A 25,619-nucleotide genomic window follows, 5' to 3' on the forward strand; every position below is an offset into this window, starting at 1 on the left:
ACAGCGCCAGTGCAGCATGGATAGAGCTGACAATTTCCAAGCCCTTGTAAATTCTTCCTTTGATTAGTTCCTTCTCCTCATGGAGACAATCCTCTCTGTCACAAATACTTCACTAAGAAATAATCTTTTATTCCTATTTCTTAGACATCTCCCCATTAGTTAAAAAAAGGACAACTATCTCTATTTACCCAGCAGCAATCTATTGCCTGCTGACAGGCCCCAGCCCCAAATATCTTTCTTTAAAATTACCTCCCTTGTTGACAAATATTCATGACTATCTGTCTAACAGACAATCTTTGTTGGCAAATTTTCTCATTCGCCAATTGTGACCTACTAGCATATCTCCCTATTTCAGTTAGGAATGATAAACATCTCCATTCATATCTTCCCCCTGTCCCCTCAATAAGCTTCCAATCTGGTCACTCACACATATCACCAATGATACTTATAAGTAGTTTGGATAGAAATCCTTCCATTCATAAAAAAACCATATATCCATACATACTTCTCCTATTGACTCCCCCCAACTGATCTTAGGCGTGTCCAGATGGAAAATACCCCTACTAGAATATCTCTCAACATATACCCCATATGGTGAACCAGCTTTCCCCATTACCCAGTGGCAGATGAGGAAGTCAATTTGTGTGTTGTTTGTGTGATTTACTGGGTATTTAACCCAGGGCCTGGGACATGCTTTGCAAGTGCTCTACACTGAGTTACATCACAAGCCTAGAGAAGTTGATTTATGTAAGTCACAGCCTTTCCACTTTTTATAATAATGAAGCTCCACAAAAGATAAGGATTACAGCACAACTCTCTCTAGATAGGAGAGTGAAAAGAGTGTCTATATGTAGCCAAGACTGGCCTCCAATTATTTTTTTCTTTTCATTTTATTTAATTAACATTTTTCATTTATTTTACATACTGACTACAGTCCCCCCCCACCTCCCATCTACCCCATTTTCCGTCTACTTCTGTCTCCACTGAAAGGGGCAAGGCCTCCAATTCTTAATCCTTTTGTCTCCAGAGTGCTCAGCTTATAGGTATGTACCATCACATGCAATTTAAGTCTGAGATAGTTGTTTGTTATGTTTTGTCTTATGGAGACAGGGTCTCATGCAGCCCAGGCTTGTCTGGAACTTCTGATCCTCTTGCCTCCATCTTCCAGGTGCTGTCATTAAAGACACACACCACTATACCTGTTTTTTTTTTTTTGTTTTGTTTTGTTTGTTTTGTTTTGTTCAAAGAAGATTGGGAGTTCAGGGGGGTTAGGGAGATGGCTCAGTAGTTAAGAGCACTTACTGTACAGTCCTGAAGACTGTTGTTCAGATCTCAGCACCCACTAAACAAGGCAGGCATAATCATGCACATACCTGTAAGCCCAGCACCAGTGGAGGAGAGACAGGAGGATTGTTGGGACTTGCTGACTGACAACCTAGCTGAAAATCAGGATTTCCAAGTTTTCTTCCAGAAATAAGGTGAAGAATAATAGAGGACAGTAGTCAATGCCCTTCTCTGGTCTCCATATGCACCCTCTAAAGTGTTCATATATCACATATACAAACACACATGAATACACACTTGCAATAAAAATAAAAGCAAATGCTTTTTAAGAAAAGAAGACTTGTAGTCGGTTGAGGTGACCCGTACCTGTAATTCTAACAGTTAAGAGATTAAGGGAGAGCCGGGCGATGGTGGCGCACGCCTTTAATCCCAGCACTCGGGAGGCAGAGGCAGGCGGATCTCTGTGAGTTCGAGACCAGCCTGGTCTACAAAGCTAGTTCCAGGACAGGCTCCAAAGCCACAGAGAAACCCTGTCTCGAAAAAAAAAAAAAAAAAAAAAAAAAAAAAAAAAAAAAAAAAAAAAAGAAAGAGATTAAGGGAGTCAGAAAAATGGTTCCATGGTTAAGGGAATATACTGTTCTTCCAGGGGACCTGGGTTTTATTACCAGCACCCACATTAGGTGGCTCACAACTACCTCTAATTCCAGTTCCAGGAGGATCTTATTACTCTGGCCTCTGCAGGCACCTGCCCCAATGTATATGTATCCATTCACAGACATGCACACACACATAATTGAAAATAACAAAAAAAAAAAAAAAAGAAACTAAAAGAGAGGCTAAAGTGATTTGGAGTTTCAGGTGAGCTTGAGCTACTTAGTGAGACCCTGTCTCAACAAATAACAGGGATGTAGTCCAAAATTCTAGTCACTATGGTTTGGGGAACAGAATTTGCTATTGTAAGCTAAAATTAGAAGCACAGTAACCTATGTTGGTGATGGGAGTTGAAATGGAGACTTTTTGATCTGAGTTGGTACTGAGAGAGGGGCTTGTTCATGCTTGGCAAGTTATCTACCATTGGACTACATGAAGTAACCTTATCTTAACCAATTATTTTTCTATGGTTCTATCTCCCTATTCCCAGCTTGCAAAGAGTAAATTTGAAATGACTAATCTGTTTGCCTTTTGTTTCTGATTTCTTTGGTTTTAATATCTATAAAAATAATCTCCCTTGTTCAGCTCATCAGAATATTTATTATACTATATGGAATAAGGTATTGTTTGACTTTAGAATTGAATTTAAAGCCAATTAGAATCATTAAATTGGAGAGGCCTGCTTTTTTTCTGAAGGGAAAGGGAAGAGGAGTGGATCTGGGGGAGAGGGAAGGTGGGGGAGGAACTGAAAGGAGTGAAGGAAGGGGAGATTGCAGTCAGGAGTATTAGAGAATAAAAAAAGAATCACTAAATTATTGCAATTTTGCCTTTTCACATTAGAGCAACCACTAGATGAGATAGAACAGGGCTAGAATTCTCCAAAGTCCCATTCCAAGAGAATTGGCTGACCTTGAAGCTCTACACAAACAGAAGTGAAGGTGTAAATAGCCCGCCAGAGCATTAAAGACATGCCCCAACATGCACACCAAGCTCATCAACAAGGTGTTGATGTTTAAACATCATCTAGGCAGCTGTGGGGCTATGTACCTGTAATCCCAGTATTTGGAGAATGAGGCAGGAAATTTGTATGAGTTCCAGGTCAATTTGGGGTTACACAGAAACACTCTGTCTCAAAAGGAAAAAGAAAAGAAAATCTGCTCAATAAAGAGCTGATCATTAATGGAGTAGAGGTTTCTGTGGCTGCACATGATAAAACTTTAAAAGAATTAGTTCATGAAAGTCATTTAAAAACAACAGAAATAAACTCACGGTGGGGGAAATAAGACATGATTCTTGAGTTCTTAATAATATATGATTAAGATGGACAGTTTCAACAAAAATTTATGAGTTATGCAAAGAAACAAGAAAATGTGGCATAACCACAGGGACATGATTTTAACTTAAACAGAGATAGTGGACTTACTAGTCAAAGTCTATACAGAAATGATTTTAAATACATACATGTATGTATTTTTGCCATTAAAAAAAGAAAACCAGGTTCTTGGCTGGGTAATGGTGGCACACACCTTTAACCCCAGCACTCAGGAGGCAGAGGCACGTGAATCTATGAGTTCGAGGCCAGCCTGGTCTATAGAGCGAGTTCCAGGACACCAAGGGCTACACAGAGAAACCCTATCTCGCAAAACCAATAGAGAAAAAAAAAACTTCAAATGAAATGACACTCTAGCAACTTGAATCTTCATAAAGAGATAAAGAACAACTGTAATGGTAACCACACAGGTGTTTTATGTATGCACATATGCATGTAAACATTTTTTGAGATAGTATTCTGTAGCCCTTTGAACTCTACATAGCTGAGGCTGGCCTTGAACTCCTGACCCTACTACTTCTACCTCCAAATGTTTGATTTTCAGGCATGTTCTACCTGGCCTGTCTCTACAGGTAAATACAAACAATGGTATGAATGCTTTGGCTTGATATACTTTTTTCTTCCCTGACTGAAAAGGCAACTATATAAGATATAATTACATTTACAGTCTTTTGCACACAATTGGTAAATATGTTATTTGTATGCCAATAAGAGCAAAAGGAACAAGAGAATAAAGCAATGAAACTGTACAGAGGAAAAAAATGCTACTGAAATTAATTTCAATTAGAGATAAATCAATTATAATCTTTAGGGAATCCATGAAAATTTTATCTATCTATCTATCTATCTATCTATCTATCTATCTATCTATCTATCTATCTATCTATGAATTGAACCCAGGGCCTTGTTCATGCTATACATAAAAGCAATACTTTTATTAATCAGGAAAGAAACAGGACAATTAAAGTGCTTTTCAAGAAAATATTGAAAATAAAATTATCAATGAATAACTACATGTTTGAAAAAGAAAATATTGAAAAAAATCAAAATTGAAAACATAAGAATAAAAGAAGAGGTGGGTGTGGTGGCACACACCTTTAATCCCAGCACTCGGGAGGCAGAGGCAGGCGGATCTCTGTGAGTTCCAGGCCAGCCTGGTTTACAGAGCTAGTTTTAGGACACTCAGGGCTACACAGAGAAACCCTGTCTCAAGAATACAACAACAACAACAACAAAAAGAATAAAAGAAGGAGACAGAATATCTCAGTGGTAAACATTGACATAGCATGCACAAGGCCATGAGTTTAAATCCTAGTACCTCCAAAAGTACCCAAATTTGGCTTGGCATGGTGAAATATGCCTTTAATCCTAGGAGGCCAAGGCAAAAGGATTATATTTAAGACCTGTCTGAGCTACATTGTGAGGTCAAGGCTATACTGGAGTGTAAAGTGAGATACTGTCTTAAAGAAAAATAAATAAACTGGGTGGTGGTGGCACACACCTTTAATCCAAGCATTCAGGGAGGTAGAAGCAGGAGAATCTCTGAGTTGAGGCCAGCCTGATTTACAGAGTGAGTTCCAAGACAGCCAGAGATACATAGAGAAACCCTATCTCAAAAAACAAAAACAAAAAAGAAAAAGAAAAAATGCAAACATATATTCTAACTTATTAGCAATTACATTAAATGAAAATAAACACTGTATTTAAAAGGCAGAATGGGGGTGGAGAGATGGCTCAGCAGATAAGAGCACTCGCTGCTCTTGCAGAGAACTTAGGTTTGCATTTTTCTGATGGCTGGTAATGTTGAATTTTTTCATGTTTATTGTTGTTTTTTACTTTATCTTTTGAGAACTGCCTGCTTATTTCATTAATTTACCTACTGATCAGGCTATTTGAGTTTATGACATATTTAGATTACTGAGTTCCTTGTATATTGTGTATATCAATTCTTGGTCAGCTAGTAAGAATTTTCTTCTATTCTGAAGACTGTCTTGATTAACTGTTTCCTCATGAAGTTCCATTTGTCAACTGCTGACATTAACTTCTTGAGTGACCAGAGTCCTATTTAGAAAGTGCATGTCTATGCCAATAACAAAATATTTTTTTCTTCCTTTTCTATCAGTTTTAGAGTTTTGGGTCTTATGTTAAGATCTTAGAAAACTAAAATAGACCTATCTCCAAGCAGACCTGGCTACATTATGCCTGGGCATTTATCCAAAAGTTACCACAGCATTTTTCACAATAGCTAAATTATGGAACCAACACAGGTATCCTTCAACAGAGGCATATAAACATGTGGTTATACACGAAATAAAAAAAATTTTAGCCATAAAGGAAAATGAAGTTATGTCATCTTCAGGAAAATGAATGCAACTAGAGACAGTCATATTAATGGAACTACATCAGTTTCAGAAAGACAAGTATCATATGCTTTCTCTGTGGGCCCTAGATTTTTTTATAGATGCATATATATACACACACACATGTATGTATATGTATATATGTATATATGTAAATGACATGAAAGTAGAATCAAAATTGTCTGGGGAACTAACGGAAGGGGAGAAAAGTAAAGGGGAGGGTAATCAGTTATAAGATTGCTCAAAGTATAACATATACTTGCATGAAAATGGCCTTATATAACCCATTATAATAAAATACAGAAAAAAATGCCTTGCACTAGGTGTCTTCCTGATGAATTCTACTAAATATTTATTTAAATAATAAATAACATCATTTCCCTCCAAAACAAAAGGGAATAGAATACTGTCAATATATACCGAAACTATATTAAAAAAGAAAATAATAGGTCAGTACTCCTTAAGAACGCAGATATCATAATATTTAACAATATTCTGTCTGAATTCCAAATGGATTTACACTATTACCAAGTGAGCTTTGCCCAGTAATGCAATTTTTTTATACCCAGACACATCATAAACACATTTATGAAACAATCAACTTACATGAAAAATCAATTAATGTAATATAATATATTCATGGAATAGAGAACAAAAGTTATATGATCATGTCAAGAAAACATCAAAAGCACTTGACAAGTCCAACACCCTTTCATGATAAAAATCTAGGAATAGAAAAAGAACTTCTACCAACACAATGAGCACTTAAGATACACCAGGTTTAACTATTTTACATTTATTAGGCAATTTAACTATCACACCAATTCTATAATGCAAGAAATATCATTTGCATTTTACTGATGAATAAACTGAGGTGCATAACATTTAAAATAAAATCTCTTGTGTTAATAGATAATCCTTTGTAGTGCTAGGATTTCCATACAGAAATTCCAGCTATGGAGTTCAGGCTCATAATGGCATTTTACTGAACTGGTTTTCAAAGGATGTGGAATAAATAATAATGGTGATAAACAAATTAGATTTTCTTAAAACTAATGGTTTGGACTGTCATTTCCTGTTGCCTGTGGATCCAGATGTGGAATTCTCAAATCCTTTTCCAGCACCATGTCTGCTTGCATGCTGCCATGCTTTCTTCCATGGCAATAATGGATTAAACCTCTAAACTGTAAGCCAACCCCAATGAAATGTTTTCCTTTACATGTAAAAGAAAAACAAAACTAAAATTTTGGCAGGGCATCTTTAGTCCCAACACTTGAGAGGCAGAGGCAGAGGCAGGCAGATCTCTGTGAGTTTGACGTTAATCTGTGGTGCGGGACAATTCTGTATTCTGTCAATTATGTTTTAAATAAACACTGATTGGCCAGTAGCCAGGCAGGAAGTATAGGCGGGACAACCAGATAGGAAGTAGAGGCAGGGCAATGAGTATTCTGGGAAGAAGGAAGTTTTCTACCCAATCCTGTCCAGACACTGAAGAAGAAAGATGTGACCTGCTCTGCTGAGAAAAGGTACCAAGCCATGTGGCTAACATAGACAAGAATAAAGGGCTAATATAAGTTATAAGAGTTAATAAGAAGCCTGAGCTAATGGGCCAATCAGTTTTATAACTTATGCAGACCTCTGTATGATTCTTTGGGACCTAACGACTGTGGGAATCGGGCAGGACAGAAACCCCAACAAGCAGGTCCCCATGTTACAAATCTGGTCTATGGAGAGAGTTCCAGGACAACCAGGACTGTTACACAGAGAAACCCTGTCTTGAAAACCAAACAACAACAACAACAACAAAACAAACACGTAATAGTTTGATCTATAAATAAACCTAATTCATATACTGTTAATTTTTATGAGCAACCATACTACTTGCAATATTAGTAATACATTAATAATGCTAGATTACCACTGATATTTAATTATAATTTGAGTCATAAAATTGGTAATTTTTATTTATGTAAGTAAATATAATTTGTAGCATTGGAAAATATTAGCAATTAGTTCTAAACTTAGATTGGATTGCTAACAATTCAATTTCTATTTGTAACTAAAATTTGACTCATAACCACAGTATTTACAATTTATAGTAACCATAAGGTAAATATCAATAACTATAATAGTCACTGAAATATTAACAATTTGATTTATTTCCAACATAAATACTAATCATGCATACTGATAACCTTATTTTGTTACAATTGCAATAAATTATAATATTAGTTGCTATATCAGATATTAGTAATGATAGTTTCTATTTGAATCTATTTCAAAACAGACACTTCCTATTTGTATGTGATACAGTAACATATACTCTTTGATGATTCTAGCAATGATTATTTGATTTCTATGTAGCCAGGCTGGCCTCAAACTCATAATTCTCCTGCCTCTGCCACCTAAGTGCTGGGATTATAGACCCATACCACCACATCTGGCTGATTATTTGATTTCTAGTAAAAATTTCAATTTAATTTATAATACTGGTACCCACAATGTATATAAATTACAGCAATTTGTACTATTCATGATCATTTGTATGAAGAATGATTATATTTTATGATAATAAACAATGATTCAATTTCTATTTGTAAGTAATTTATAATATTGCTATTGAAAATTTTTTATTGTCAATTCTAGTTTAAATATGGGTAACATTTCTATCAGGAGGACTAGTTCACACTGTTAGTAACAATTATTTGATTTCTACATGGAATGTAATCTGATTTATTATGTTAATTCTGCTAACTCACAGTAGAAATACATATTTAATATGGTAAGAGTGAACAATATAAAATAGGATTTAATAAATATTGGAATCAATAAATTAATATTTATAATTTTAGGAATTTGTGGTTTCTGTTGAACATCCCTCATCAAAAATCTAAAATTTGAAACATTCTCAATTCTGAAATCTTTTGAGTGCCACCATATGCTTCATAAGTATCAAGCTCTACATGTGACCTCATGTGACAAGTAGCAGTCAAAAATAAAAAATAAAAACTAAAACTAAGCTTACTAAAATATTATATAAGAGTGACTTTGAGTTATGTGAATAAGGTATATGTGAAACACTAATTTCATGTTTAGACTTGGGTCCCTAAAACCCAAAGTTAAAGTTAACCTGTAAGCCCCACCTGCTCAAGGACCAGATGACTTCCTGGGATGCTGGGAGTTGTAGTTCTTGGAAAATAATAGTCAAGCCACATGGGAAAATACGGTGGCCGTATAGGTTTGTCCTTAAAGCCCCTACAACCTGTGTCTCATGGCCACTCAGCTGGGAATTCCAAAGGGTGGTCCTGACCAAAGTTCATCATTGGCTGTATTTAGTTAAATGTTGCTTCAAATTTGGCTCAAAATAGTAGAACTGGTTTTTCTCTTGTGAATTCCAGAATTAACAGGTCCTAGGCTGGAGAGATGGCTCAAAGATTAGAGAGGACTGAGGTTCAGTTTCTAGCACCCACATGGCAGCTCATAACTGTTTGTAACTCCAATTTCAGGACAGTTGACACCCTTCTCTGGTCTCTGTGGGCACTACATGAATGTGGTGCACAGACACACATACAGGCAAATCACACATGTACATAAAATAAAAATAAATAAATTTTTGAGACTTGAGTCCCATATTCAAAATACCTTATACAGACACAAATATTTCAAAATCCCACCAAACTTTGAAATCTGAAACATTTATGATTTCCAAGAATTATGGATAAAGGCTGCTCAACCTGTATAACAGACTTAATCACAAAGCAACTTCATTCTTCTACACTAGAGGTTTTCAACCTTCCTAATCTGCAACCCTTTAATCCAGTTCCTCATGTTGTGGTGACCCATAACCATAAAATTATTTCATTGCTACTTCATAACTGTAACTTTGCTACTGCTATGAGTTGTAATGTAAACATCCGATATGCAGGATATCTGATATGTGACTTCCAAAGGGGTCACGACCTACAGGTTGAGACCCAGTGCTCTACAGTTTCTACCTATAACACTGAGATATCATATTACCAATACATCCATTGGAAATATTGCAGTAATTCTGACTCTTTCCCACTCTATTCTCCCAGGCTTACCATCTCTTTGTGATTGGGGTAGAAAGTCTGATCAATCAGAGGGAATTCCTCTGTTCCAAGCTTCTTGTGTAGTCGAACCATCTGGGCAAACTATGAAAACCAGGAGACATAGATCAGTGAGTTTCTTACATCAGGGGAGTCTCTAAATGGGGACCCAAAGTGCTAGTTTGGATCTGGAATATCCTCAAGGTTCATGTGTTAAAACTTTATTGCCCAGAGTGATACTGTTGTGGGGGCTGGAAACTATAATAGGTGTGACCTAAGATGTTTTAGGTTATTGTTGGGGGTACTTTCAAGGGGGATTATAACTCCATGGTTTCTTCCTCTTTCTCTCTCTTGTTTTTTACTTCTAGGCCACAAGAAAGGTAGGTTTGTTCCACTGTGCACTTCTGCCATGATGCTCTGACTTGCCCAAAGCAACAGGGCTAATATATCATGGATTATAACCCTGAAACCTGAGCTAAAGGGACTGGAGAGATGGCTCAGAGGGTAAGAGCATTGTCTGCTCTTCCAGAGGTCCTGAGTTCAATTCCCAGCAATCACATGATGGCTCATAGCCATCTATAATGAGATCTGGTGCCCTCTTCTGGTGGGCAGGTAGAACACTGTATACATAATCAATCATTCTTTTTTTTTTTTTTTTTTTGTTTTGTTTTGTTTTGTTTTGTTTTGTTTTTCGAGACAGGGTTTCTCCGTGGTTTTGGAGCCTGTCCTGGAACTAGCTCTTGTAGACCAGGCTTGTCTCGAACTCACAGAGATCCACCTGCCTCTGCCTTCCAAGAAGAAAACTGAGCTAAAATAAACCATATTTTTTGCAAGTTGATTATCTCAGGTATTTGTTACAGTGATGTAAAGCTAACTCACATATTAAGCTTTTAAATATGTTCACATTTCAAAAGAGAGTGGCTCCAGATTCCCACATGTACATACAAGCAATTCCATCTCCAGTAGCACTTTTCTTGTAACTTACCACCCAGGGTTTGTCACAGAAGTTGTAGATAGAATGCAAAGAGTTAACACTGGGGATTCCAGCATACTGCAGCCCAATGACCAAACTGCGGTAGTCTCCATTGCGTGCCATGCTGAAGGCATGCTGGCGGATCAGCACAAAATCTGGCTTCAGAGACCTGGGTTAGGGACAGGGATAGGAAATGTTGAGTGGGTAGGGACTCCCCTACAAGCCAGGACTCCCCTACTCTTCTAAATACTAAGTATCCATAGCTTCTGGACATTTCAAAGTGTTTTCTTTCCTCTGCCCATTAGCACAAGCTGATCCTTCTGTCTAGAGCATTGTTTCCACCCTTTCCCCATCTGGTGATTGATTTCTTTTCAAACTTTTCTATTTGCTGAAGGTCAGCTTGCAACTCTACCCACTAAGCTCTGGCATCTCCCTGGTCACAGTCTCTCAGATTCCCAGTTGTCTTCCAAGTATGCTGCTCAGAATAGATTGTAGCCTCAGGGGATATGTGAACTCTTTCCTTTGTCTGCAATATTTTTCCCAGTATGCCTACAGGGATCTTCCCTTCACCTTCTTCTTGAAGTTCTCAACTGTTTCTTATGTTACCTGGCCACCCTATCCAAAATTCAAATCCCATTATTTCCGAAAAGCCTTACATCTGCTTTACTGTTCTTGGCTTTGCTTTGTGATTTTACATTTTCTTATTATCTGTTTATAGAACAAGTTAAGGGCAGAAGGGTTTTATATTTTTGTGGGGTGTTTTGTTTTGTTCACCACTAGGTCACTCGGCATGTAGAAGAGCTCTTGGCATACAGTAGGTGCTAAATAAATATCAGTTGAGTGTCAAGTGCTGAGGACAGTACCTAGCATGAAGTAGATGCTAATAAACGTTTGTTGAATGAATAATTGAAAAGTTTCCTTGTGGTCTGCTATTTCCTTGGCTATTTAGACCCTACCACCACATGCTACACCCAAAATTTTGTTCACTGAAGATGCATAAGGAGTTAGTGACTCTCCCACAGGAGAGTCCTTTATACCTTTTACAATAACACCAGTGTGTCTTTTTCATACTCACCTCACAACTTTGACCCCATTTCGAAGAACTTCCATGTCCACAGAGAATCCACCATTGGCATGAGCCACAAGATTGAGATCAGAGAATTCAGCCTGGAAAAGACACACACACACACACACACACACACACACAAAATCAGTGAATCGCCCTCATCATGTAAGTGAGGCACAGACAGTGGAGTTCCAAGCCCATCTGCTCAACTTACTTGCTCTACTTTAATGTCAATTTCTCCATGGATCTTCTTCCCTTTGAAGTATTTTGCCCTGGAGAGAAATACAGAAGGGTACATCTATCAAGTTTGGAACTCAGACATGAAGACCATATCTAGGCTGGTCCCTTGAACCCTTTTCCTTTCAGTGATGGTACAGAAAACACATAATACTTTAAAATTGTAATAGTTTCCAAAAATAAACTGACAATACTTTGTGAACAATGAAGTCTATTGTAATCTCTTTGAAAGTATGTAAAAGATGTTGGGAACTGTGTTCTTTTTTGTGGGGGGGGAGCTGTGTTCTTAAACTATAGAAAGCAGGCATGTCCCAAAATATGATTATAATGTCTCATGACATTACTGTTGTAAATGTTCCAGTAAAAGCTTTGGAAAATGAACGGTGTTGTGTCATTTGTAATAGACTTTGAACTGCATGGGGGGGGGGTGTCTTTAAATGACCAAAAACCTCAGAGAGCATAAATACATGATATTTGCCTGTGGTGTGTTATGTTTCATTTCCTGTGTGTGTTTTGGTGCTTGTGTCTTCAGGGGCCCAAAGTGTCTCTCTGTTCTCTCCTTTACTATGAAACAGCACCTTGATCATGAATGTCATCTACTGTGGGGGACCCAACAGCTATGGGTGAACAGTTGCATCTGAACAGGAGCAGCCAATCGAGAGGTGCAGGCTGCAGCTGGTTGTAAAGAAGCTGTAGCCAGCAATGATGGGGAAGGGAGGAATGTGACTGTGGATGAGTAAGAGCAGCAGCAGCAGGCACATCACAAATTGCTTTGTCATTGTCTCTAGCCCCACCCAGATAAGCTCAACTTCTAGCAGACTCTTCTCTCTTCTCTCAGGCAGGCTTCTGGTTTCTTCTTCCTTCCTTCTTCTTCTTCTTCTTCTTCTTCTTCTTCTTCTTCTTCTTCTTCTTCTTCTTCTTCTTCTTCTTCTTCTTCTTCTTCTTCTTCTTCTTCTTCTTCTTCTTCTTCTTCTTCTTCTTCTTCTTCTTCTTCTTCTCCTTCTCCCTCTCCCTCTCCCTCTCCCTCTCCCCCTCCCCCTCCCCCTCCCCTCCCCCTCCTCCTCCTCCTCCTCCTCCTCTTCTTTTTTGAGACAGGGTTTCTCTGTGTAGCCCTGGCTGTTCAGGAACTCACTCTGTAGACCTGGCTGGCCTCACACTCATAGAGATCCGCTGACCTCTGCTGGGATTAAAGGCGTGCACCACCACTGCCTGACCCAGATAGGTCAGGATTTTCATGGAAGGCTGATGAAAGGAAGAGCCATTCCTAGGGACACTGGTCACTAGCATGTACACAGTCAACAACTCTGACACCTATACACTGCACAAATGGGTCCTTTTGGCACCATTGGTGTGAAGGACTCAATAACAGTTGTTTCCTTTTCCTTTTTCTCTGTATTATCTCTCTCTTTTGATCTCTCTGTCCCCCTCCATCTGTGTCTCTGTCTCTCTCTGTCTCTTTCTGTGTCGGTATCAGGGTATTTCTTTTTTTTTTTTTTTGACAATAAGCATAGGGGTTACTGTAGTGATTTGATCAGCCTCCTCTTTGGAGCCAACAAGTCTTGGTTCTTTTAACAGCACATGGCTTTGTCTCCACTGAAAATTGTCTTTTGTTGAAGGCAACTGCCTTGGCCAAGATAACACACAATTTCCTTCCTTCCTTCCTTCCTTCCTTCCTTCCTTCCTTCCTTCCTTCCTTCCTTCCTTCCTTCCTCTCTCCTTCCCTTCCTCCCTCCCTCCTTGCCTGTCTCCCAAGTGCTTGGATTAAAGGTATGAGTCATTATGCCCAGCAGCACTGAATTTCTTGAGCTTAACCTGGCCTATTTCTGGTCTCAAAGCGGGTATGAAGGTGTGCTGGCTAGTTTTATGTCAACTTGACACAAACTAAAGTCATCATAGAGGAGGGAGCTTCAATTGAGAAAATGTCTTCATAAGACTGGGCTGAAAGTAAACTTGTAGGGCATTTTTTAAATTAGTGATTGGTGTAGGATGGCCCAGTCCACTGTTGAGAGTGCTACCACTGGGCTAGTGGTCCTGGGTTCTCTAAGAAAGCAGGCTAGTTTTTGTGTACTCTGGTTCTGCCACTTTTTTTTTTTATTTTGAGCATGGTCAACAGTGCTGAGAGCCTGTTCCCATGCCTCGGAAAATTGAGGAATTCAAGAACTTTCTGCTCGCATCCCAGAAAAAGGATGAAAAAAATCATCAATATCAAGAAGAACAAGGAGGCCTGGTAGTGGTGGCACATGTCTTTAATCCCAGCACTCGGGAGGCAGAGGCAGGTGGATCTCTGTGAGTTTGAGGCCAGCATGGTCTACAAAGTGAGTTCCAGGACAGCCAGGGCTATTACACAGAGATACCCTGTCTCAAAAACCAACCAAACAAACAAACAAGAAGGAGGAGGAGAATGTGAAGTTTGAGGTTTACTGTAGCAGATACATCACAGACAAGAAGGCAGAGAAGGTTGAACTGGTATTGCAGTAAAGGAGCTGAAAGGAACTAGACCACTGCATTTGACTATTAAAAAAATGCTTAAAAGTTAAAAAAATAGAAAGAAAGAATTAATTAATTAAATAAAGAAAGAAGGAAAGAAGGAAGGGAGGGAGGGAGGGAAGGGGAAGGAGGGAGGGAAGGAAGAAGGGAGGAAGGAAGAAGACCAAACAAGCTTTAGGGAACAAGTCAGTAAGCAGCATTCCTCCATAGTCTGCCCTCTTTGAATTCTTGCCATGACTACAATATGGAAATGTAAGCCAAATAAACCTCCTCCTTCCTAATTTGCTTTTAGTCATGGTGTTTCATGATAGCAATGATAACCCTAACTAAGACTAGTCTTTTTGCTTCATTCTGGGCTGACTCTGAAGGGACATCTCAACTCCAGAGCACCCCCTAGGAACATCTCTGACCTGATGGTGGCCTAAGATAGGTAGGAGTCAAACTAGAAGACTTTTTTTTTTGATTCATTTATTTATTTATTACATATACGGTATTCTGCCTGCATGTATGCCTGGATGCCAGAAGAGGGCACCAGATTTCATTATAGGTACCTGGGAGGCACCATGTGGTTGCTGGGAATTGAACTCAGGACCTCTGGAAGAACAGCCAGTGGTCTCAACCTCTGAGCCATCTCTCCAGCCCAAGACTTTCTCCCCGCCAAGACAAGGTTTCTCTATGTAGCAACTCTGGCTGTCCTGGAACTAACTTTGTAGACCAGGCTGGCCTTGAACTGCCTGCCTCTACCTCTTGAGTGCTGGGATTAAAGGTGTGCACCACCATGCTTGGCCAGAAGAAGACTCTTAACAGGATTCTATAGCTGGGTCATTCAGCACCCTGTTGGAAGCAAACATCCTTAGTTAGGAGATGTAGTACAGATAGGCCATAATATACTGCAGTCATACAATTTCCATTTTAGCAAGCCCAGTTTTACTGTAAGGAGGATTCCATATTATCTGGCAGGTCTATGACATTGGAGGTGTCACAATGGCAAAAGATTAAAAATGTTATTTTTTTTCTTGAGTAATGAAAAGTGACACAATGAACCCACTGGTGTATGGAAGAAGCAGTGACTTTTCCTGATGGTGGACTACAATGGGAATCTGGTGGAGAAAAGTGAAGCATCTGGTGAAATATCCTTGACAGATGTGAGGAAAATGATAATCATATTGGGGTAACTGTTTGTTAAATGGCACTGGTTAACTGCAGACAAATCTGATACAGTGAATAACTGCCAATTCAAGGCAAAATATGAAAGGCAGAGGATGCCCCCTGACTCTTTTAAAAGAAACCGTAATCTGCAGCCAGAGAGCAGCCAGAAGGGAGGACCCGGCTCAGGATTTAAGTATAGTGGATAGGACAGGAGTGGTACACTAAGGCTTGGGACAAGGATTCATCGATAGATTCAGTTAAATACCCTGAACTTACAGACCTGCCTGAATCCACTATACTGGCAGAAGTAGTCTACTCACTCTGACTACATAGAAACCTCCCTCTGATGCGGATGATGCACAAGGCCTTGAATGAAGTAGGTACCTTAGTCATTGCCTACCCTGCTCAAGATTCACTCCCAATTACTACCCTGGAAAATTGACTAATAACTAGATCCTGCTCACAGTAAGTCCCCTGGACCCAGAAACTTCCTATTGTTCATTTCCATGACTGAATCCAGTGGGATAACAGATATTGCAGAGAAATCCAAATAGAAGTCTCTAATATGGCACCTACCAAAGCTGTAAATCAGGGCTGGGTTTATAGCTCAGTGGCAGAACACTTGCTTAATATGCAAGTCCTGGGTTTCAACCCTAGCACTGGAAAAAAAAAAAAACAGAAAAAAAAAAACAACAGCAAATCAAAAGCAATGTTGTATACATTCTGGAGGATATGGTAGAAAATGTGGCCAATCAGAAAGATCTGGAGAGGATGCAAGGGTACGTGTCTCATCATATCTCTATTTAGTTAACCAGTTGTGTCTCTGAGGAGACTGAACAAAATTCTTGTAGACTGCTGAAAATGTCACCAATTTGTACCTCAGTTTGCAGTTACCATACCAGACATGTTATCATCATTATAGATTAATAAGGTATCAGATGCTGGGCAGTGGTGGTGCACACCTTTAAACCCAGCACTTGGGAGGCTGAGGCAGATGGATCTCTGTGAGTTCAAGGCTAGCCTGGTCTACGAGAACTAATTCCAGGACAGGCTTCAAAGCTACAGGGAAACCCTGGTGTGGGAAATCCTTCTGTATATTGTTTTAATGGTTAATAAAGAAGAGCTGCTTTTGGCCAATACCTTAACAGAATATATCCAGGCTGGAATATATATATATATATATATATATATATATATATATATATATATATATATATATATAGAGAGAGAGAGAGAGTAGGTAGAGTCAGGGAGAAGCTTTGGAGCCGCCAGAGGAGAACGACGAAACCACTAGCCTGAACTTTGCTGGTAGGCCATGAGCCTTGAGCCTCGTGGTAAAATATAAAGTAATAGAGATGGGTTAATTTAAGCTATAAGAGTGAGCTAGAAATACGTATAAGCTTATTTCATAAGCAGTGTTGTAATTGATACAGTTTCTGTGTGAATATTTTGGGGCAGGGCAGCCGGAAATGGATGAGCGACCTCCTCTAACAAAACCCTGTCTCAAAAAGATGTAAGAAAAAAAAATAACGTATCAGGTATGATGGGCAGCCATCAATTTGCCAAATGTACTTCTTTAATTCTGATTAGAAAAGAGGACCAGAGACAGTTCATGTGGTTCTGACAGTATTTGTTGATGTTTTTTCCAGAGGGCTATTTTATTTCTCTCAAACTACACTATAATATAGTCCAAAGAAGTCCGGACCATCTGGACATCCCACAGAATATCACATTGGACCATTATATCAGTTACATCATACTGATTATGCAAGATGAATATGAGATGGTTAGCATATTGCTTTGATAAGACACATGTGATCTGAATTAGGGATGGTAGCACAGCAGTCAGAGGCCTAAAGCAGGAGGATGACGAATTTAAGGCCAGCCTAGCTTACCTAGTGAGTTCCAGGTTGTTCTAGGTTACATAGAGGACAGGAGAGAAACCATAGGTTTAGGAACTCAGTGACCAAAAGTATGCCAGAACAACACTTCCACAGAATAGAGCAAAGCTTTGCATTTCACACCCTCTACTGTGAAAATAGACATCAGGCAGACTTCTTTCAAGTTCTGGAAACATCATATTCTACATCTGGACTCATATTTCAGGTGACATGTAAAGTTGCCAGCTCTGAGTAGGGATAAGAGCATAAGAGGGCTTTGTGGCAGATCTAGGATATGGTACAAACAGTCCTGCCACTTAAGCCATTTGACCTGGCAAGTCCTCTGATACCAGGAGTGTCAGTAATGGAGGTGGATGCATTGTGGAGCCCATGGGAAGCCTGAGTATGAGACTCTCAGGGTTCTGGAGCTAGGCCATGCCATCTGTAGTAGGGGTTTAGATGCCTTTGTGCCTGTTGTATTTGAGATAGGCTAGTATGTAGCCCCATTTGTTTTGAGACTTACTATGTAGCCCAGGCTGGTATCAAACTACTGATCCTTTCACCATAGCCTCCTAATTTCAGATTGTAGGAAAGTGCACCCATCATGCCTGGCTAAATTTTATTCTATCTGAGGAACAGATTCTACTGCAGTATTTCTCTCTGACAAAGACAGAATGCTTGACCACAGGACACCAAGTGACTGTGTGCCCAAAACAGCTCATTATGAGTTGAGTGAGGCCACACACACCAACTTATAAAGTCATATATTTATGGACAATGTTGAGTAGCTTGTCTTGTTGTTCAGGGGAAAGGAAGAAAAATAACTGGAAGATCTTGACAAGGAGATCTGAGGTATCTGATCTTTGTGTGAACATATGGGAGTGGGCAATAAGGGAGGAGTGAAGATCTTTGTACTGTGTGCTAACACCCACTAAGCTTCATCCACCATAGCAGTGGTACTAGGCAACCAAGTAGAAAGGATGAGTCAGCCAGATGATGTCAGCCAACCTTTAATGAACCATTCCAGTGCAAGCAGATGAGTGCACGAATGAAATGGCAGCAGCAGCAGCAGCAGAGATAAAAGCTATATGTGGAGCTTCCAGTCTTCCAGCAAGAGAGATCAACACTGAATCTTTGATATGACACCATACCTCAAGACTAACCAGCCACTTGGTACAAGCTAACTGCATTGGGCCTCTATGTTGGAAAGAATAGTGATCCGTTTTGATTAGTGATTTTCATGTGTAGTTTGCCTTTTCATTTTCTGACTAGTAGCAAGCACCGCTGTCCAAGGGTTTAAAGAATACTTGGGATCCTATATAACATTGCAGCAAACGAAAGTACATATGTCATAACAAGGTAAAGGAAGGCAAAGAGGTGCAAAAGTGGCTTATGTCTTTGGAACCAACCAGTGAGATTCCATAACACACCATGTAAGAATGTGCATTACCTTCCTAAAGGTAGCGCAAACCCTCAGTCCATGACCCTTCTTTATGCTATTCTTCTAATAGGTAGAGCACATGAGTCTGGGAAGTCAGAGGTCACAATGGGGAATAGCCCAGCTTACCATCAATCCCAGTGATCCACTTTTGGAATCTGTGCTTCCTGTTCCTTCAGGGTTCTGCAAGGTTAGAGGTCCTGGTTCTCCGGGGGGGGGGCAGGAAACACTATTACCAGGGGACATAGCGAGAATCCCATTAAACTCTAAGCTATGATCACCACCTGGGTGCTTCAGGTATCTTTTGATAAGTAAAGAGAAGCCACTAGCAGAAGAATGTAACATTGATTGCTAGGAAGGAGGAGATAGGGCTGTTGTACACATTGGGGGCAGTAAGGAGCAGATTTGGCGCACCAGGCCATCCACTTTGGCATCTGTTGGAACTCCTTGTTCAGTTTTCATGGTAAGTAGGGAAGGAAGCAGCCAGAGTCTGAGTCAGGTGTGGGGACACAGGCTCAGGGATCCTTCAAAGATGAAGGAATGGATCACCCACCAAGTAAGCCATTGAGCCCAACAGAGGTGCTAGCTGAAGGTGAAGGGTGTGTCTCCAGGGAAGTCTATCTAAGAAAAGAAGCCATAATAAGAAACACAGTTTACATAACCCACTATATACATATTTACATAACTCATGCTATATATACACACATATATTATATAAGACCCATATGTTTTATGACAAACAGGATTCCGATATGCCTTATATAATATATAGCACATAAAATATATATCATACATGTCTCTAGGATGTATAGTAGAATATACATAAGCATACACATATAATTGAAATTAAAGTTTCAACCAGTCATAGCCCTATACATTAGAAATTCATTTCTTGGGAGATGAAGACAGGAGGACCATGAGTTTGAAGCCAGCCTGAGTTGTTACATAGCAAGGTTCTCAAAAAAAGTTTTGGCAAATAATCACTATATGCAATGCAGTTTTGTATTTCCTGTTCTATTTCATTGCATTTTGTGAAGAAAATCCTATACTTGTAGATGTATTATACAGTATAAAGTCATTTGGTAGCAATGCAATATGTAATCTATATCACATATAGTATATAGTATACATAATATATTGTATATATTATTGGAATAATAGTCTTATTTGATAATTGCTTACTCTGTTCTCTATTTTCATTTATCTTGCTTTGTGAAGAAAGTAGAATGCTGGTCATGGGCAGAAGGTGACCCACAGATGGAAAAACACTGGACCAAATTATCTCTAAAAAGGAGAGATGAGGCAGATGCCTGTAAAACCTAGCTCTTATGAGGTACAAGTTTAAGGCCGGTCTGGGCTACATAGGGAGACCATGCCTCAAAACATTAAAAAATTAAATCCTCTCATCTTGAAGGATGCAACTTCAAAGCATGGAGGCTCAGGAAGAAAGAAGAGTGGTGAAGAAAGACTGGAGAGATGGCACCAGGCTATACATAGGTATGCATTTATCGTAAAATTGCCAAACTCCTCTTATATTCCTACCTCAAATCCTCGAAGCTTTTATGGCTCTGCTAGTCTGAAATTCCTCTATTCCTAAATTGAGCCTGGTATACCTAGGCGCTCTCCTTTTATTAATGTCACTACATACCTAGCAGACACTAAATGAATATTTGTCAAATCGCCTAGAGGAAAAACACTGAAGGAGTTGTTGGATTAAATGAGGGATTCTGGGATGCTAAAGGGAAGGGGACTAGTCTTTTGCTGAGTTCAGTAAGTACTCAATAAATGTTTATTGGAGATTAGAAGAAAAATAGAAGATATTAGATTGCAATTATAGAAAGGGGAATGGACAACAACATTCAATTGAAAAGCTGGGGAAAAAGCAATTAAATAGTTGTCTGTAGGGTTGGAGCAGAGAAGGAACATCTACCAGTATGGAGTACAGGCCTCATTAATGTTTGCTGAGTTCAGTAAAGCAAATGGAGCCAAAATGACAGTACCTAGGGGAGCATCATGAACTGTGATCAATACACATCTAAGGGTTGCTGGGGAAAAAGTGGAGCAGCCTGCCGCACCCATGAGAATGTGGTTACCTGAACAGAATGCAGCAAGAAATTAATAAGTGCTTTCTGGATTGATGGGTGAGGGGAAGGACTGCTGGGAAGGTGCTCACATAATGTGTGTCAGGGGCTAGATCTAGTCAGAATAATGGGGGAAATTGGGTTTCAAGCTGGGGAAATGTGTTCTTCAAAGTATACAATATGTGCTCATTAAATGCTTATGGGGATAAGTAGGGAAAGTTATAGGAAATTAAGCTAGTGTTTGGGATTAGAAGAAAGGGGAGCCAAGGGAGGGTTCTTCCTAGTATAGAGAAGTGCCTAACAAATGCATCTCATATTCTGTTGCATAGAAAGTATACAATATATATCTGTAGAATGGATTAAAGGGCTTAAATAGAAAGGATGGTATGATAAAGGCTTATGAGGGAGGGGTGATCAAATTAGTAAACAGATGGAACTCAATAAATTTTGACTGAAACAGAGCTCTGGAGAGTGAGCTCTTAAGGCAGTGGCAATAACTTGCAGAGATCTTGAAAGAGGAGACTGGGGATGACTCAGACAGTTGGTTCTCAGTAAGTGTTGATTGGTTTAAATACATTAACCGTCTTTTGGTGTATGAGTTTAAGGTTGGGAGAGAGAATCCTACGGGGTACTAAAGTGAATGGGAAAGGGTTAATCCTTATATACTGGGTTCTGGGTATATAATAAGAAGACTTGGAAGAAAACATGGAGGACAGGCTTTGTGGTTGAGGGCAGGTTCTTCTAGGGGTCATGAAAGAAAATGTACTCCATATACACAACAGGTACTGCATGGTGCTGACTGCATTCGCTGCTGGTAAGGTAGCTGAGGAGCAGGTATAAACACACAGGAGATCTCCATAAATGCTTCTAGGAGCCACTGGAGGAAAGGGTCTTGGAGGAAGGTCGTCAGACTTGAGCTCAGAGAGGACAAGAAATTAGTGTTCACTTACTATTCACTAATGATCTTTGGTGAGGAAGGTTAGGGATGAATGCAGAATTGTTTGATAAGTGTGCACCGGATCCTTGGAGAAAAAGCCCCATGGAAAGGGGAAGGGGGTGCAGAAACTTGATCTAGGCAAGCAGTTCTCCTTTCATGCAAGGAAAATTTTTATGGAGAAGGTGAAGAGCATGTGCTCAATAAATAACCTAAGGAAGGATGAAAAGAAAAAGCCTTTGGCAAAAGTGACCCAAATTGTGCCCACAGCAACTTCTAGATATTTGAGTATTGGATTAACTCTTGTCATAGAATTTTTTTGGAAAGATCTTTGGCTCGTTCATGCAAAAGGTGCTCAGTACATACTCATGAAAGCCCCTGAAGAAAAATGCATTGGATAAAGGTTGGGGAGTGGGATTTATAGCTGTCATTGAACAGATGCTTGCTGAATATACTAAAGGAAAGAACTTTTAGACAAGGCTCACATTTTAGGGAACTGATCAGTACTGAATGGATCCACCAAATGCCTTTGAAAAAGTGTCTGGAGAACAGGAGATACAGGAAGCCCTCGATAAATGTCTTCTAGGTTCATGATAGGAAAAGGTCATTGAGGAGAGACTGGCAGTGAATCACACACAGAAGCTTGAAAATGCTCACGGAATTCACACTTGGAAAATGATTCATTTAGGGATGGTACGCGCCAAGCATTTAATGTCTCTTAGAGCCTTCAGGGAACGCACCCTTCAGAGCTTAGACCGTTCGGAGAAGGACCCTTGAGAGCGCACACCTGCACTTGGAATGCATAGGAAGCATTCAGTCAAGGTTCACAGGATCCTTTAGAGGCAAAGCTTGTGATGAGAAACTGGGGTGAAATACACAACAGGCACTACTCAATTACTGTTTCTAGACGGTTTGAAAGGTCTTTGGAGGAACCTTCTGGAATGGGACACAGTATCAACAGAATATATGTCCACAAGATCCACTTAGAAGAGAGGGCTGTGAGGACAACAGGGAGTGAATCATGCTCTCAAAACATGCTGATAGAAGTCATTAAAGGCAAAGACCCCAAGGGAAAGGTTCTTCAGTGACTATACTGCAGGTATTGAATAAATGTTTATAAGACTCAGTAGGGAAGAGGGCTTCCAGGCAAGAGTTGGGCAGAGGTAGGGCACATTTGACCTTTAATGGCTTTCTGCATATATTGAAGCCAAAGGTCTTTGGAATGAGAATTGGGGAAGAGGTTTAGGCAACATATAATTGCTCCTTATACCCATTTTAGTTTGGGGGCGGTAAAAGCAGAGCACAAAGGAAGAGTTGAGCATAAATCATTAAAAGGAAGTAATTGGGTGAGGGGCCAGATACCAGGCGCACAAGTGACGCTCTATAATTGCTCATTCGCTGTAGAAACATCTGGGGACCCAGGCCCTCGAGGAGGCGCAACAGCGGCTTACCAGTCGGTGTGCGGCTCGTCGATGACTAGCAGCACCCTAGCGGCGGCACCCCCGCGGCCTGCGCCCCCAGAGCCGCCGCCCACCTGCTCGCTGAAGGTGGCGGCTGCAGCTGCTGTGGTCTGTTTGACTGCGTTGGACAGTGACGAGAAGAAGCCACCGCCCCCCGAGGACCCGGGACTAGGGGCTGCTGGAGAGGGCACTGGTGCGGTCGTGGAGGTCCTCTCGGCAGTGGCGCTCGTGGAACCGGGCGTGGCCCCGGGGCTGGCGGCCGAGGGAGGTGGCGGAGGAGGCTGCGGGCGCTGCAGGTCTGTCATGTACCCATTCGGCAGATTGGCCATGAAGTTGCTGTCCGACAGGCGGCGCCGCAGGTAGTTCATGGCGGCGGTTTGGGGCAGGGGTTCCCAGGGGCAGTGGGTCCGTGGGCCGCGGAGGCGGAGCGCGAGGGGCCCAGGAGCACGGCGCTCTCAGGCACGACGCGACTTCTGTGCTGCTCGCAGCAGACTGAGGCAGCGCCGAGGCTCCGCCGCTGCAGCGCGTATGGTCGCGCCCGCAACCCCCTATCTCGCGCCTCTCGTGGTGCGGTCTGACTGGACCCACGGTGGCATGGACGCGACCAAGGCGGTGGGGAAGGGGAGTTTGGGGAGGGCTGGCGAGTGACGTCAGCCCGCCCTCGGTGCTGGGGAGGTGTTGGCGCTCGCCGGTGGCGGGGGCGAAGCCTCTGTCCGCGGTGCTGAATCATACAGTGCGCACGCGCCACACTGCATCCTCTACCCCTCCCCCTCGGATAGGCGATGCGCAATTTGGGGAGTGGGGGTGGGGTTCTTGTCCGGAGGGTCGGGACCCACAGTAAGGAAGCTCCCTTCCTACGACCCCAATCCATTTAGCTGTCTCTTTCTGATCCTTAGGCTCTCTCGCTTTCCTACACTGTTAGCCTCCCCAGATATTCGTTTGCCGTGTTGATTTTCACTGGTGAAGGCATTTTGGGAGTGAGGGTGGGGATAGAGGCACACTCAGAGGGGACAATAAAAGTAGAAATTCTCCTTACTGCAGTGTTCCCGGCGAGACCTGTTTCCTGCATCCACAGTGTCTCGCAAAGAAAAGAGCATGGGGATGGCGTAAACATCACCAGACAGACAGAGGCAGACGCTTGAGTGGTGTACATATCCTTGCCCTTGGTGGTGAGAGTCTGAAGAAACAGGAAATAACACACACAGAAAAATTAAGGAAAGTCACAGGGTATATGTACATCGTAGAACACACAGATATCCAGTTATACTTATGGACACACAAGCCCAGGGTAACATACATGAACATATTGAGCACACATTATACACACAGGCAACACATTGACACACAAAGGCCCAGAGAGTCTCAATAAGTATACACATCTAGAAAAACCACATGCTCCCAGATGAGCATGGAAATCCTGGGTATACAATGCAAAAACATTCCTTGCAGTGCTAGCTAGCCCTAATGTGTATCCAGCCTCCTTCCCATGTACACACTTAGTCTTCATGCCTTCACGCCTCTGCTCTGGACCTAGCCCAAACCCAGTGTCATCAGTGTCCATGGCTCTACATATAAGAACTTTGCAGAGAGGAAGCCAAACAATATTTTCATATGAGAGAGTAAGGTAATTGTGATGGTCTGAATAAGAATAAGCCCTCATAGGCTCATATATTTGAATGTTTAGTCACCAGGGAGTGACACTATTTGAAAGAATTAAAAGAATTAGGAGGTATAGCTTTGTTGGAGGAAGAGCATCACTGGGGGTGGGCTTTGAGTGTTCAAGAACCCATGCCAAGCCCAGAGTCTCTTTCTCTGTCTGTTGCCTGTGGATCAGCATGTAGCTCTCAGCTACTTCTCTAGCATCAAGTCTGTGTACCTGCCACCATGCTCCAGACCATGATGATAATGGACACACCTCTGAACCTGCAAACCTCCAATTAAATGTTTTTTATTATCAGACTTGTCTTGGTCATGGTACCTCTTTACAGCAACAGAACATTGACTAAGACAGTAATCCACATAGTGGTAGAACAGAAACCATTGTGCCAGCTTGTAAGATCCTGGCTACAACAAAATTTTAAATTCATAGTTATTTGTTTATATGTACACTGGCATATCCTATCCTCAAACACTACCATGCTAAGAAAATATAATTTCTACTTTGCAAATGAGGGGAATTCACAAGCTTCAAATCACCTTCAAAGAATCACGTTTACTGT

At 40.8% G+C, this 25,619-nt stretch overlaps 1 protein-coding gene across 2 annotated transcripts in view; it reads right to left on the minus strand.

The window, feature by feature from the left end:
• Positions 1–24,016, minus strand: part of Syn1 (synapsin I) — a 40,810-nt gene extending 16,794 nt beyond the window's left edge. For both annotated transcript variants that reach the window (XM_057760194.1, XM_057760195.1), the window contains exons 1-5: positions 23,392–24,016; positions 11,949–12,006; positions 11,744–11,835; positions 10,681–10,837; positions 9,711–9,800 (exon numbers count right to left, since the gene is read on the minus strand). In XM_057760194.1, the coding sequence (XP_057616177.1) occupies positions 9,711–9,800; positions 10,681–10,837; positions 11,744–11,835; positions 11,949–12,006; positions 23,392–23,768 (774 nt within the window). In that variant the 5' untranslated portion in view covers positions 23,769–24,016. The remainder of the gene's footprint in view (positions 1–9,710; positions 9,801–10,680; positions 10,838–11,743; positions 11,836–11,948; positions 12,007–23,391) is intronic.
• Positions 24,017–25,619: the final 1,603 nt, after the last annotated feature.

The sequence above is a fragment of the Chionomys nivalis genome, chromosome X, assembly GCF_950005125.1.
Source record: "Chionomys nivalis chromosome X, mChiNiv1.1, whole genome shotgun sequence".
Classification (NCBI taxonomy): domain Eukaryota; kingdom Metazoa; phylum Chordata; class Mammalia; order Rodentia; family Cricetidae; genus Chionomys; species Chionomys nivalis.